The sequence below is a fragment of the Vicugna pacos genome, chromosome 4, assembly GCF_048564905.1.
Source record: "Vicugna pacos chromosome 4, VicPac4, whole genome shotgun sequence".
Classification (NCBI taxonomy): Eukaryota; Metazoa; Chordata; class Mammalia; order Artiodactyla; family Camelidae; genus Vicugna; species Vicugna pacos.
In genome coordinates, this window is record NC_132990.1 from 2,337,571 (window position 1) to 2,350,968 (window position 13,398).

Here is a 13,398-nt window from a genome sequence, read left to right on the forward strand (position 1 = left end):
GGTTTCTTGGAAATTGTGAAGCTAAAGGCATCTAAATTGGAAAGGAAGCAGTAAAACCCTGTTCACAGGTAACATGATCTTATACACAGAAAATTCCAAAGAATCCATAAGAAAGCTACTAAAGCTAATAAATAAATTCAGCAAAGTCGTAAGGTACAAGATCAACACACAGAAATTAGTTGTGTTTCTATATACCAGCAATTAACAAACCACAAAGGAAATTAAGGACACAATTTCATTTAAAACCACATTTACAATATTCCAAAAGAATAAAATATCAAGAAATAAATTTAACCAAAGTGGTAAAAGACTTGTACACTGAAAACTATAAAACGTTGCTGAAAGTAATTAAAGCAAGCCCAAATAAATGGACAGATAGCCTGTGTTCATGGATTATAAGACTTAATATTAAAATGGTAATACTACCAAGGTGATCTACAGATTGTTCCAATTTCAGTCCAAATTCCAATAGTCTATTTTTCTGCAGATATGAAAAATCCAATTCTCAAATTCATATGTAATTGTAAGGGGATGCAAATTGCCAAAAGAATCTTGAAAAAGAAGAATAAAGCTAGAAGACTATCACTCCTGATTTCAAAACTTCTTACAAAGACAGAACTATCAAAAGAATGTGATACTGGCACGAGGACAGACATATAGACCAATAGAATACAACAGAGGGCCAGAAATAAGCCCTCATATATATGTGGCCAACAGATCTTCGATAAGGGCGCCAAGAGCATTCAATGGAGAAATGACAGTCTTTCCAACAAATGGTGCTGGGAAAATTGAACATCACATGCAAAAGAATGAAGGTGGACCCTTACCTAACATCAGATACAAAAATTAACTCAAAATGGATCAAAGACCTAAACATAAGAGCTAAAACTATAAAACTCTTAGAAGAAAACATAGGAGAAAAGCTTCATGACCTTGGTTTAGGCAAAGATTTCTTGGATAAGACACCAAAGGCATAGTCAACAAAAGAAAAAAAAGACAAATTAGACTTAACCAAACTTTAAAACTTTTGTGCACTATCAACAGAGTTAAAAAAGCAATCAGCAGAATGGGAAAAAAAAATTTGCAAATCATGTATCAGATAAAGAGATTAATATCCAAAATATACAGAGAACCCTTAAAACTCTACAACTTAAAAAAAAAAACAACCCAACTCATTTCAAAAATGGGCAAAGGATTTGAATAGACATTTCTCCAAGGAAGATATATAAATGGCCAATAAGCACATGAAAAGATGCTCAACATAGTGCACTAGCTGTTAGAGAAATGCAAATGAAAACCACATGACGTACTACTTCACATCCATTAGGATGACTATCATCACAAACAGGGGCAATCAATAGTGAGGCTGCTGGTGAGGATGTGGAGAACTTAGAGCCCTCATACACTGGCCGGTGGGAATATAAAATGGCGCTGTAGCTGTGGAAGACAGTCTGCCATTTCCTCAAAAACTTAAACCCAACTTCCCTAAGACCCAGCACTTCCACTCCTAGGAGTCTCTCCAAGAGAACTGAAAACAAGGACTCAAACATGTACATTGACACTCATGTTCACAGCAGCATTATTCACAGTCACCAAAGGAAACCACCCAAATGTGCATCAACAGATGAGTGGATAAACAAAATGTTCCCACAAAACGGAATATTGTTCATATTCCATCCATAAAAGAAATGGAAGTGTTGATAAATGCTACAACATGTATGAACCTCAAAAACTGCATGCTAAGGAAATCATAAAAAGCCATAATTTATGTGATTCCATTTATATGAAGTGCCCAGAGTAGGCAAATCCACAGAAATAGGTAGTAGCCAGGGGCTCTCAGGATAGGGGATTGGAGAGAGACTGTTAATGGGCACAGGACTTCTTTTTCGAGGTGACGGAATGTTCCGGAATTAGACAGTGGTGAAAGGGGAGTGGGTACAGCTCAGTGGGAGAGCATGTGCTTAGCATGCACGAGGTCCTCGGTTCAATCCCCAGTACATCCATTAAAGAAAGAAAGGAAGAAAAATGGAGATAGTGGTGATGGTTGCACAACATTATGAACAGACTAAAATCCACTGAATTATGCACTTTAAAAGGGTAAATCTTAGGATATGTAAATATCTCAACTGAGAAAAAAAATGAAAGAAAAAGTAAATAATATCTGCACTTTATGATACTCCTTTAAAAACTCAAGGTGGTCACCCCTCGGGCCCAGCCATTCACCACAAGGCTCTGCGCAGGGAGGGAGCCCTGCTGGGCGACACTTCTCACCTTGAGGTGCTGGTGCATGCAGTAACGACACACCTTATGCTTCATCTCATGCGTAACATCACTGGAGAAAGGGATAAACCCACATTTTGGCTGCAAAAGAAACAAGTAAGGAAGAAAAACAGCTTAGAGAGAAATCACATACCTTTAGGTAGGCATACAACTAAATACTGGATAATGAACTACAACTCCCCAGGAGAATCAGCAAGTGACAGCTAAAACATTCCCAAAAGCCGCTTCTGTCTTCAGTCCCCAGTGGGAATGGATGCTTCCCTCATCGCAGCATATGAGCATCTCTTTGCCGCTAGAGAATCCAAGGCCAGAACTCTCACTGAGGAAAAACAGTGATGCCCCGGCTGCTGGCCTGACAACGTACAACACGGGGTAGCTTTGTGGTTTCATTACAGAACAAGACTGGAAAGACTCGAGGAGGGCAGACCTGCCCCAAGCTCCCAGCTCCAGGAAGCAGAACCCTTGGTCCCTCTGACAAGAATGCGTTAACAGGAAGGTGCCCGTATCTGACGGTTGCTGGGCACCCAGAACATCTGGAACTCTGGTTGCCTTTTAAAAAGCCATGGCTGGGGAAGGGTGTAGCTCAAGTGGTAGAGCGCATGCCCAGCATCCAAGAGGCCAGGGCTTCAATCCCCAGTACCGCCTCCAAGCAGAAATCAATGAAGAAACCTAATCACCTCCCCGTCATACAACAAACAATACAAGCCAAAAACGTGTGCTTTAATTTGCTCCGCAAACCTGTCTCATCCTTTGAAAAAACAAAAGCCATGGTTCCTGGGCACATACAGTACTAAAGGCCAGTGCCTAGCATGGAGGGCACTGAAGATCACGCTGCCCATCATTTGTGATGCCTGCGACACTCACCCTCTGGTCAGAGAAGCAGAGCGTCAGTCCATACTTAACACCCAGGGGTGTGAGTGCCCAGGGCCAAGAGCGTGACCCAGAGGTCACCTTCAGAGATTTGGAGGAAGGAAACAAACAATGGCCTGGGTCATCGGGGAGGCTTCCTGAGAGAGACTCAGAGCTGACGCAGCGGCTTGGCGCTGTTCCAGCAATCACTGCCCTCTGTTAGACAATCATGCCCTTTGTGGCCCCCGCCTCAGGACTCCTGGCCACGACAAACCAGGGACTGAGGAGTCATAAAGACTTGCATGCCTCTGGGAGCTCTCTCCGGAGCATGCTCCTGAGAAGCAAAGGAACAGAGTGTCACCTGGTCTAAAGGGCGACCCTCAAACCGAGCTCCTGGAGCATGGCATGGAGTGTCACAAGCAGCCAAGTAGGCACAGCAGGGAAGGAGGTCAGGAGGCGGCCTGGGGACCTACACGGCAGAACCCATGCTTCCCTCTGGTGGCCATCGGTAGGGCTTGTCCCTGGCTGGCTCCCTGTCATAACACCGGGAAAAGAGCCTAAATCTGGGGGTCTGGGAAGCCATGCCCCTCAGGTCCGGCCAGTGGGAGGAACCAGAGTGGCGAGGTCCAAGTGGCATGCACAGAGGGAGCAGGAAGGGGTGGGGGGGCTGCCTCGATCATCGGCCCTGGTGGGGAGCACCAGGAATTTCTGTGGGAAAGCAGACTCCAGGCAGAGGACTCAGGGCTTCACAGCCTGGACCTATCTGTTCCCTCTCCCCGCACCATTTCCCCCTCGACAAAAATTCACCTTGATCTCTACACACAGGATGGGCCGGTGCTCTGTAAAACGGTAGGTCTGAAGTCTGGCTAAATTGGGAAGGCACAGAGCGTAACCACTGAGAGTGTCCAGGTCCTTGTCACAGCGAGATTCTGGAAAACAGAGCAAGGGAAATAGCCGAGGCTTAGTGATGGCAGACAAGGTGATGCTGCAGTAACTCGGCAGACTCCTGTCGGGGAAGGATCAGCCTTGGGAGGTCCCCTCTAGGCCTTGGAATGTCCTGCCTGAGGAGTTTACCTGGGGACCCAGAGTGACGCGAGTGGGACACTGGGATTCACGGCGAGGGGTTGAGCCCTGTCGTATCAGCTTGACCTCCAGAGGGTCTGGAGGCTGAGGGCGGCCACACAGGTGGTCACCTGTGTCTGTATGCCCAAGTCCCAGCAAAAACCCTGACGTGTCTTCCTTCAGCTGGCTTTAATCTGGCCCTTAGCTGTGATGAGCCATAAGCATGAGTTCTGTCGGCCCTTCTAGCAAATTATCAGACTTGAGGTTGGTCTCGGAGACCCCCCAAACATGCAGTTAGAAGTGAGGGTGATCTTAGGAAGTGCCTCCCAATTCTTTGACCCCCTTAACCTAGGAGCTCAGAGGAGAAGGAGGCAGTAGCACCTTCCTTGTAAAGCTTCCTCCAGAACACTCAAACACCAACATTTCCTCGCACTTCCTGCTGAAGGCTACGTGGTAGACAGTCACATAAGAAAGGGCCTCTAGGTCCCCGGAGAAGTCACCTTTCCTCCTTCCACATAACGAGGCTGGCTATGAGGCATTATTACAACAGGGGACAGCCTTATTACTCTTACGTGGTGTAACTGCTGATTACAGAACTAATGATGCTGAGAGGCTGAGAAGCGAGATGGTGAAACCACAGCAGGTCTCCGTCTGTCCTTGTCTGGTTAAGGACAACAGAGCCAAGACACAGTCCAGGCTGAGAGCAAGGCTGCTGCCTCTTGCCCCTCATCGGCCCTTCCCACACATCCAGGCCTGCTCCTCCCTGCTCCCCAAACCGGGGACTCCAGGGCGCAGTGTCCTGTTTCCTTTCTTTCATTGTTTGTCCTAATCAAACATGGAAGAAGTTGTATATTGGCTCACTGCACACCCCGACTGCCCGGCTGAGCGACAGGAGGAGGCACTGCCTCCCTCAACAGCATAGATTTCACACCTTGCCTCTGACAGTGACATGGTTAGTGCTTTTACTGCCACGAGCAAGCGAGGGTAGAGAAGGTACGTGAGGTGTTGAGGAGGAAACGTGTGAGGTCATGGGGAAGGTATGTGTAGTGATGGGGTGAAGAGGGGCGGGGAAAGGTCAAGGAGGGGATGGGGGAAGGCATCCATGGTGATGCGGGGAAGCTCGAGAGGTAACAGGAGAGGTACAAAAATTCAATTCTCTCACCTCATCTCAGGAGGATAAGCAGGCTGGGTGGTGCCAGCTTCTGGGAGAAGGTCCGCAGAACTGCCACCCCTCTAGGACCCCTGCGGCTCTGGTCTACTCCGGTTGTCCTTTGGACTCCTCCAGCCCTCCATGGCCTGCCTTCCCTTCCCTAAGTCTCCCCCAACTCCTTCAGTTCCCCCTCTGCTCCCAAATGCAGTTTTATTTTTATTAATTAGTTCTTGGTCACGTATTCCCTGCGGTGACCTTCATACCTGACACCCAGAACTGTATTCCTAGGAGGTCTACCCCTCGTAATGAAGTTCCTGGCCAAAGAATTCCTACAAACTCTGTCTCCCTACCATGAGTAATAGTATCAAACACTTTTCAAGTTGAGTATTATAAATCTGCAAGTTAGAAACCCTTACCTGGTCTTTCACACTGTATCTTCAAACAGAGCTGTTTCACAAACTCTAAAGGCAGCTGAACGACTTCCTGTAAGAACAAAGAAGAAATGCTCCGGGTGGGTTGCACAACAATGTGAATGCGCTCAATGTCACAGAAATGCACACTGAAAAATGGCAGTAACTTTTGTCATGTATATTTCACTGCATTTAAAAAAATAATCAGTGTGGGGGCTTTAGGAATAAAGGCTGATTTGTTATTTTAATGACATGCCCAGATTAAGCAGAGACACTGACATTTCTGTGCACTAAGGTCTCTACAGAGCCCTCCTCACACAGCTCCTCCTCTGTCCCCACGTGCCCGTGGACCACAGAGGAGGGGCCTGAGGCAGTCCTCTGCCGGCACACAGCTCCTCACAGCTCTCTCCTCAGACAGTCCTGCCTGAGAAGCACCTCCAGGAAAGGGGTCTGACTGAGTATTAGTCTCTGGGTGAGGCGTCCTGGGTGCCCACCAGCCACGGGACTCAGGATGGCCAAGATTTGGTGCGTTCGGGCAAAAAGCAAAGGAGCAACTTCTCTCCACCTTGCTGTTACAGTCTCCCAGACTAAGAGTCTGTATGTAATCCACGTTGCTCACCACCTTCCCCAGGTATTTCCAGGGCTGCAGAATTCTGACTTCTCAAGAAATCCCAAGGGGATGCAAGAGTCCTGCCTAGAATGAGAATGTGGCGATCCTGTCCACTCACGTGCCATACCCGAGGCAGCCCATCACTGCCCTGTCACAGGAACGTGCCCAAGACGGCCCTTCGCTGCCCTGCCAAGGAGGTCGTCCCACAAAAATCTAAGTTCTCACTCCACTTTAAAGAAGCCAAAAATATGAAGCGTCCAGATGGCAAATTACAGGTGCTGCGCGAGAAAGACACAGAACTGATTGCATCAAGATCCTCACTCAAGGAAACGCCCTTGGTCCTGCACAACCACGAGGGCAAGGCTGTGGCTCACAGCAGCCACACACACGTCTCAGGTCCACACACCGCATTTACTAGCCCTTGAGTAGATCCATGAACCAGTGTGAACCATGCCATCCTGCCTGACAGACAGACAGCTCTCTGGAAAGACAGTGATCGTCAGCAGGGCATTCGGCCAGCACCTGCACCAAGTATTAACCTAGGATGAATTATAATTAAGACCACAGAATTGCTCTCACAAACCGTGTAACTTGGAAGGCGTGGCCCTACCAGCTTCCCTGCTCACAGGCATCTGCCCTGGAGGGGATGAAGGAACAGCTGCAGAGGAGGACAAAGGACTGCCAGCCTGGAGGGGGCCCCCGTCTTCTAGAAGCTCCCTCAGGAGAAGAGCATCCCCTCACCCACGTCAAGTTCAAATGCGAAGTCCCAGCTGCCCAATGCATCCAACCTCAGGAAGGGAGACGAACCTTCTAAAATCCATCAGGCTCTCAACTGCCCCTTGTAATTAAGACACAAACACCTGCAGGCACAAGGGGTGCAGCCTCTTCCCCATTCCTCACCTCCAGCTCACGAGAATGCCGGCCCAGACTAGTCCCCAAACCAACTCCGCGGGGCCGGAGGCGGCAGAGGCACGAGGGGTGTGTCTGTCGCTGTCTGAGCTTTGCTCTCTGACCGCTGGGCTAGACAGGTCTTGTCCCAGGACACAGAGCAGGGAGGCACTCATCAGGGCTCCATTTCACCTAGCTCATGACATCAGTCAGAGAAAACAGCACCATTTACACATGCTGACTTTTGCCTGAACACGGTCTTGTGCGGGCCAGAGATGCGCTCCGTACCCCACATTTGGACTGCGCCAGGCCTGAGTGGCGGTCCTCTCTTGACACGACAATCACCTGCAGGAAAAGCAGGTTGTGTTTCACCCTGGCAGGGCCTCCATGCAGAGGACGAAGGTCAACGGGACGGATATTCCTGGAATGTGACCCCTGTGGGCTCAATTCACATGCCCAGAGCCCCATCCACTGTAGACAAACAGAACCAAGCCTGGAGCCAGAACGCGCCCTGGGCCCTGGGAGGGGACACCCAGATGCAGTTCCCACCTGCTAGGCTGGCGCTGACTGGAATCCTAAGCTCTGCCCCCTCCTTCTTCAACGCTGGTCCTTCCTGGAAGAAAAATCTAGAGCCCCCAAGTGCTCTGAGGCAGAGAAACACTCCCACTTGGCCAGACAAACATGTTCTCTCCCCAAGAAGGAAGCTGGGAGTTGGCACACCTGCGCTTAGTCAGACACCATCCAAGCCAGGAAGCAGGTGGCACCCAGCACACAGACAGCTCAGAGACTCGGACTCTCACAGCCAGGCTGTTTCAGGCTTTCACAGCTCACCGGGACAGCTGGGGACCTCATTAGGGGTGGTACGTGCCAGCCCACGGGATGGTCCCAGTGACCCTTGCCCCTGGGTAGTCCCACATAGCCTAGGGCTGACCTGTGAAGCCACCAGGAGGCCGTGGAAACGACAGACACAATTTCCAGACAGGCCGTGTCCCGGACACCTCTCAGATCACGTGCTGGGGGAGCCAGGGCCAAGTCACAGGGAGGTTCGGGGGTCTGCAGGAGTCCACGCTGGGAGGGCGGAGGCCCCTGGGCTACGGCCGGTACCACACCATGAGCTCCATGGCTCTGGGCCACCCTGGAAGAGGATCCCTGGCCCCAGCCTTCATGAAGACTGCAGCCCAAGGGTCCCAACGCAGCACCACCCACGGCAGGGTCAAAGGACCCTCCTAGAGGATGCTTTGCTGTCAAAGCCATTTAAATTCTACTTTGCCAGGTGATCCTTGAGCTTCAAAGGAACTGTCACTCACCCTCCTTAGCACTGGTTTTCTCAGAACACAGGGACAGAATTTCCAAAATAGAGGTAGTGCTCTCTCTGTTCAAAATGACAAACCTGCTAGTCTGTTCAGGGCCCTGATCTAAGACAAGCAGCAAGGCCAGCAGAAGCAGAGAAGCAGCGGTGATCAAAGCTGAGATGCAAGAATGGCTGTCCCAGGCACGGCCCGAGGCCACCTCGAGGGTTCAGCTAGGATCGCAGGGCCACTCCACTGCGGCTTCTTATGCTGCCCCCTCCACAAGTGTCCGAACAGCAGACCTCACCTGTAACAGGCTCTCCTCTCGGTTACCGAGACCAGAAAAAGCCAGCAGTGCAGACCACCCGCAGGCAGAGGCCATCACCTGACGTGGGCTTCAGCTGGGCCCTCCCACAAGCCCGGGTCACATCTCCCAGCATGCGGGCCCCCTTTCCTCCCTACCTTGCTCAAAGATGCCCACCAGAGGCAAAGGGCTCAGTGATGCTGCCTGGACCTCACTGGAGAGCTCTCACCAAGCCAAATGCCTCCATGAGGGCAGATCGGTGGAGACCAGGGGTCCTGGCAAGTGAGGGTCTGACAAAGAATCTCTGAACCTCACGTTTCTCAGCTAGAAAAGGGGAACAGCACTGCCTGCTGTGTTACCTCACAGAGCAACAAATGAGAAAACTACCTAGAAACTCTGTAACGCGAAGGGTTATCTTTAAGCACAAACTTCCAGGCTGTAATTGGTAAGTCGGTACTTTGATTGGTTGTTGGTATAGAACATGTGTGTGAATTTAGACTGTTAAAAAAAAAATCACTTACCCCACAATGAACATAGTTCTCCCCCAAAAATTCTTTCATGACATTTTTGCCAAAGTCCACTATGTTCTGTAGGTGCTGAAATATTTCTTCCGAGGTCTGTAAAAGAGAAGGACAAGAAAACCTCAATGACCAGGACCCCCAGAAAGTGGACTCTGATATCACCATGAGCCCCCGGCACATACAGGGCCGCCGTACATGCGGCCATGAAAAGAAGCCACTGGCCCTGGACTTGGAGGAAGGGGAGCCTCACCATGGAGGCTGCCAGAATCACTGGAGCTCCTGTCCCCAGGGTCCCCCAGGCCCACATCTGCGTTCTCCCCAGGTCCCGTGTGATTCTGAAGTTGTCAGTTTGAGAACCGTATCTGTGCCCCCAGCCTCCCTCCCCACCAGGAACACACGTGGATTCTACCAGCAGCCCGTGCACATCTTCTGAGGAATGACTTTGAAAATCTCTCCCATCCAAAAATCACTAGATATTTAGATTTTACTCTTCAGTCTCTAAAGGTAGAAATAGAATATTTTCTCCACAGAGGTTCTTAAAGAGTCAATAAACTGAGATTTGGGGAAGACAGAAAATCAGTCCTGTGTTTCTCACTCTGACCCAAAGGGTTGATTGCAGGTCTCTCTCAGGAGCGAGAGGGCTTTCTTCTTCGAGGGCAGGCTGACAGGTGCCTGACACATGGCTCAGGCTCTGGGGAGGTCCGTAACACATGCAGACCATGGCCCGCATCTGGGGGACTACTGAGTTAGCATGAAGCTGGACAAAAACCCCAGAGTGCACACAGTGGCTCCGGAGAGCTGTGACCACAGAGCTTCCAACAAAAAGCTCTTCTTGTCAGCAAAATTAACACACACATTCCCCACAAACAATGCAGCTGGCGGCACATTGTGCCATTTACATAATAAAGAAAGGCAAATTGTTGCCTTGGAAGACATTGCCTCAATAAATCTAAACAGGGAAAACTGAAAACAGAGGCATCCAGAAAACGCTGGCCCATCCAGAAAACGCTGGCCCTGGTTCTGCAGACTCTGAGTGGGGAAGGAGGGGGAGGGGAGGGGGGCTGGAGGGAATCTCCGAGATGTGCCTAGTTTCCACTTGGATTCTGCAGAAACAGAACCACGCTGCACAGTTCTCTTCGGCAGCTGCACCCTCCCATCCTGTGCCATCTTTCTCTGTGCTGACCACACTGTCCCGGGATCTCACTGCAGCCCCACTGCGACGGCTGCCCCTCGCTTTCTCCCACAGTGCCCTCTTCACTTCCTAGGAAGCTATCCTCCAAGGGTGCCCTTCATTTGCATAATCAGCTGCCACCAGCACCCAGCAGCCATCCACCACACCTCCTTTTCTGATGGGGTGTGTGACTCATCCCTCCTACACCCGGATCCTGAGCCCAGTTTCCCACCCACCAGGACGAACACTGGTCTTGTCCCACTAAGTGGGGAGTGCCCTGCAGCTCCTGCCTTTTCTCCCGTTTTAAGCTAAGAGCCGATGCTCACACCCCACCTCTGTACCTCCTTCCCTCCCTCCAGGACCGTGAAAGAGGAAAGACTCCAGCAGGGCTACTCCATGTTGACCCTGCGATCACTGAGATTTGGATAAACACCACAGTGACATCCCACTTCGAGGGACAGACGCTGCAAGTCAGTGGTCAGCGGGCATGGCTTTCCGAAGGTGTCCGCAGTACTGTTCTCGGACGACTCAGCAAGCAGAAACCCAGTGCTCCATCTGAACTGCCTGCTGCGGCTTGCAACACCGCTTCCCACAGCATTACAGATTTCATTTTCATAGATACAGTCCCACAGATGGGGAAACTGAGGCAGCAGAGTGTTAGGAAATCACCATGGCAAAGCCAAGACCTGGCCCTTGGGTTTCCCAGCCACAAGCGGGGCTCTCTGAGCTGGACCGGAGGCTCCTGGCTCAGTACCCAGGGATTCACCAAGATGACCCATAGTGACCCCAGCAGGTCAAAGCGCTGGATTCTGCGGGAACTGAATGCTTGTGTCATATTCAAATTTCCAAAATTAGCATTAACGCTTCTGCATCAGAAAAAAAAAATCAAAGTTTTCTTAAATAATTCTTTTAATGGCTGGGTGGCAAATCCACTTATCTTACCTTCTTTCTATTTGGAGGAAACTTCAGAAAACGAAGCACCACACAACGCTATTGGAAAATAAAACAAAATCTGATTAGTGCCACCCAAAGCCTGGGGACAAGCGGCTGCGAAGGACTGGTCCTCAGCAGTGCAGAGACTGGAGGCAGCCCACTGGGCCAGGAACCCCCACTACCTGGGAAATTAATTCCATCTGGACTCGGGGAGGAGGTGGGGGCTGGTACCAGGCCACATGAAGACACACCGGGGGCCACAGAGCAAAGGAAAAACCTGTGCCCTCTGACCCAGTCAGCCCACTCCCAGGAATCTCTCTTAAGGAAATAATTGCAGATGCCCAGAAGATTTTAGCTACTGCATATAAAAGTCCTGTTTATCATTCCAAATGAAACGGAAACGACCTAAATGTCCAACAACAGTAGGATGGTTAAACACAGAGGGACACATTCTAGACCGTGGAATACTGTGCCATCATTTACAAGAAAATAAGGGAGATCCATATTTATAGACAGTCATCAACTACTGATAAATGAAAACATTACAGAATAGGACTTATAGAATGAACCCATTTTTATATAAATATATACACATACATGTGTATGTGTGTATTAAAGAACTATGTACAGATACAGTGCTATTTATGTAAAATCCAAAAACGGGTAAGACTAAGCTCTCAGGCAGGTGGGATGGTCCCTGAGAAAGGTTCTAGAAGGGACTGGTTGTGGGACTATGGGTCCACGTATTTTGTGATAATCAAGCCGTATGTATCCTTATAATCTGACCACTTTTCTGTAGGTTTGTCCTCATTTTTTAAAGTTTGTAAAATAAAAAATTTTAAGTAAAGTATGTGCATGCTGAGTTTGTAGGAAATGTCAGAAAAGGCTCCAGAACAGGTAACCACATGTCCAGGTATCAACTGGGGAACCTATTTTTCAAAAGTTCTGCTTATTTGGGTTTTCCAATTTTTTACCATGTTCATATAACATACGTTACAAGAATGTAAGAAAAAAATAACTTTTTAAACAAGTACAGGCTTTTTGATGGCCATTCTCATGTGACCTGGATGTGTTGTGGAAGCTTGGTAACCTGGGAAGTTAATTCCACTTGGACAACATCAGAAACCATTCCCACGGAGACAGGGAGTTCCAGGAGGAAGAGCTGAGGTCGGAAGAAGGGCTGTGCCCAGAGAGAAGCAGTGAGCAGGAGGAGGAGGGTGGCGGTGGAGGAGGCCAGCCACTGTCTGGAGCACTGGGTGGGGCGAGAGGGGCTGGCGATTGAAGACACTCAGAAGGTGTAGCTTTAGAAACCAAAACATGCCTGAGAGCAAGGAAAGCCCACAGAGACCAGATCCGTTTCCTTAGCCAACAGCCCCCCGGTACCTCCTGCCCCACTCAGATGCCATACACTCCTCTCAAAATCCCAGACATCCAAGCCCAGGCTTGAGAAAGCCGAAGTCGAGGGCATGCACATGCCCCAGTCCCTCCCAAATCAGGGCAGACATCAATATTTGACCACAGATATCACCTGGCCGAGGATTCCATCAAAATTCAAGGAGAAAGAGAAGTTGGCATGCAGAAACCCTTTCTAGGTAACTTCCCAGAAACTCAGCCCCACTAAAAGTACACTCCCCCCTCACATGGGCTCCACTGTTTCTCAAGACTCACTGAGAAATTCTGAGTGTCATGTTGTGTCTGCTTCAGGGAAAACCACATTCTCTACTGCCCCACTTATCACTCAAAACTGACACCAGAAACTGCCCACCTGCCCCACAGGAGCTTCAGTGTCAGCCCCGAAGGCCAGTCACAAACATGAGTAACTCGGTGGGCGCACCAGTTCTGGATGGAGAGTGTTAACTGTCCCTCGTGAGGGTCTGACCAGGTCGGGCTGGTCATGCCATGGCTGCCGGCCATGGGACCAGGCAACATCC

The 13,398-nt window shown here is 49.7% G+C and overlaps 1 protein-coding gene across 2 annotated transcripts in view; it reads right to left on the reverse strand.

The window, feature by feature from the left end:
* Positions 1-13,398, reverse strand: part of IPPK (inositol-pentakisphosphate 2-kinase) — a 49,625-nt gene that overhangs the window by 30,019 nt on the left and 6,208 nt on the right. For both annotated transcript variants that reach the window (XM_072959103.1, XM_072959104.1), the window contains exons 2-6: positions 11,477-11,524; positions 9,364-9,459; positions 5,758-5,824; positions 3,937-4,058; positions 2,272-2,361 (exon numbers count right to left, since the gene is read on the reverse strand). In XM_072959103.1, coding sequence (XP_072815204.1) covers positions 2,272-2,361; positions 3,937-4,058; positions 5,758-5,824; positions 9,364-9,459; positions 11,477-11,524 — 423 coding nt within the window. The remainder of the gene's footprint in view (positions 1-2,271; positions 2,362-3,936; positions 4,059-5,757; positions 5,825-9,363; positions 9,460-11,476; positions 11,525-13,398) is intronic.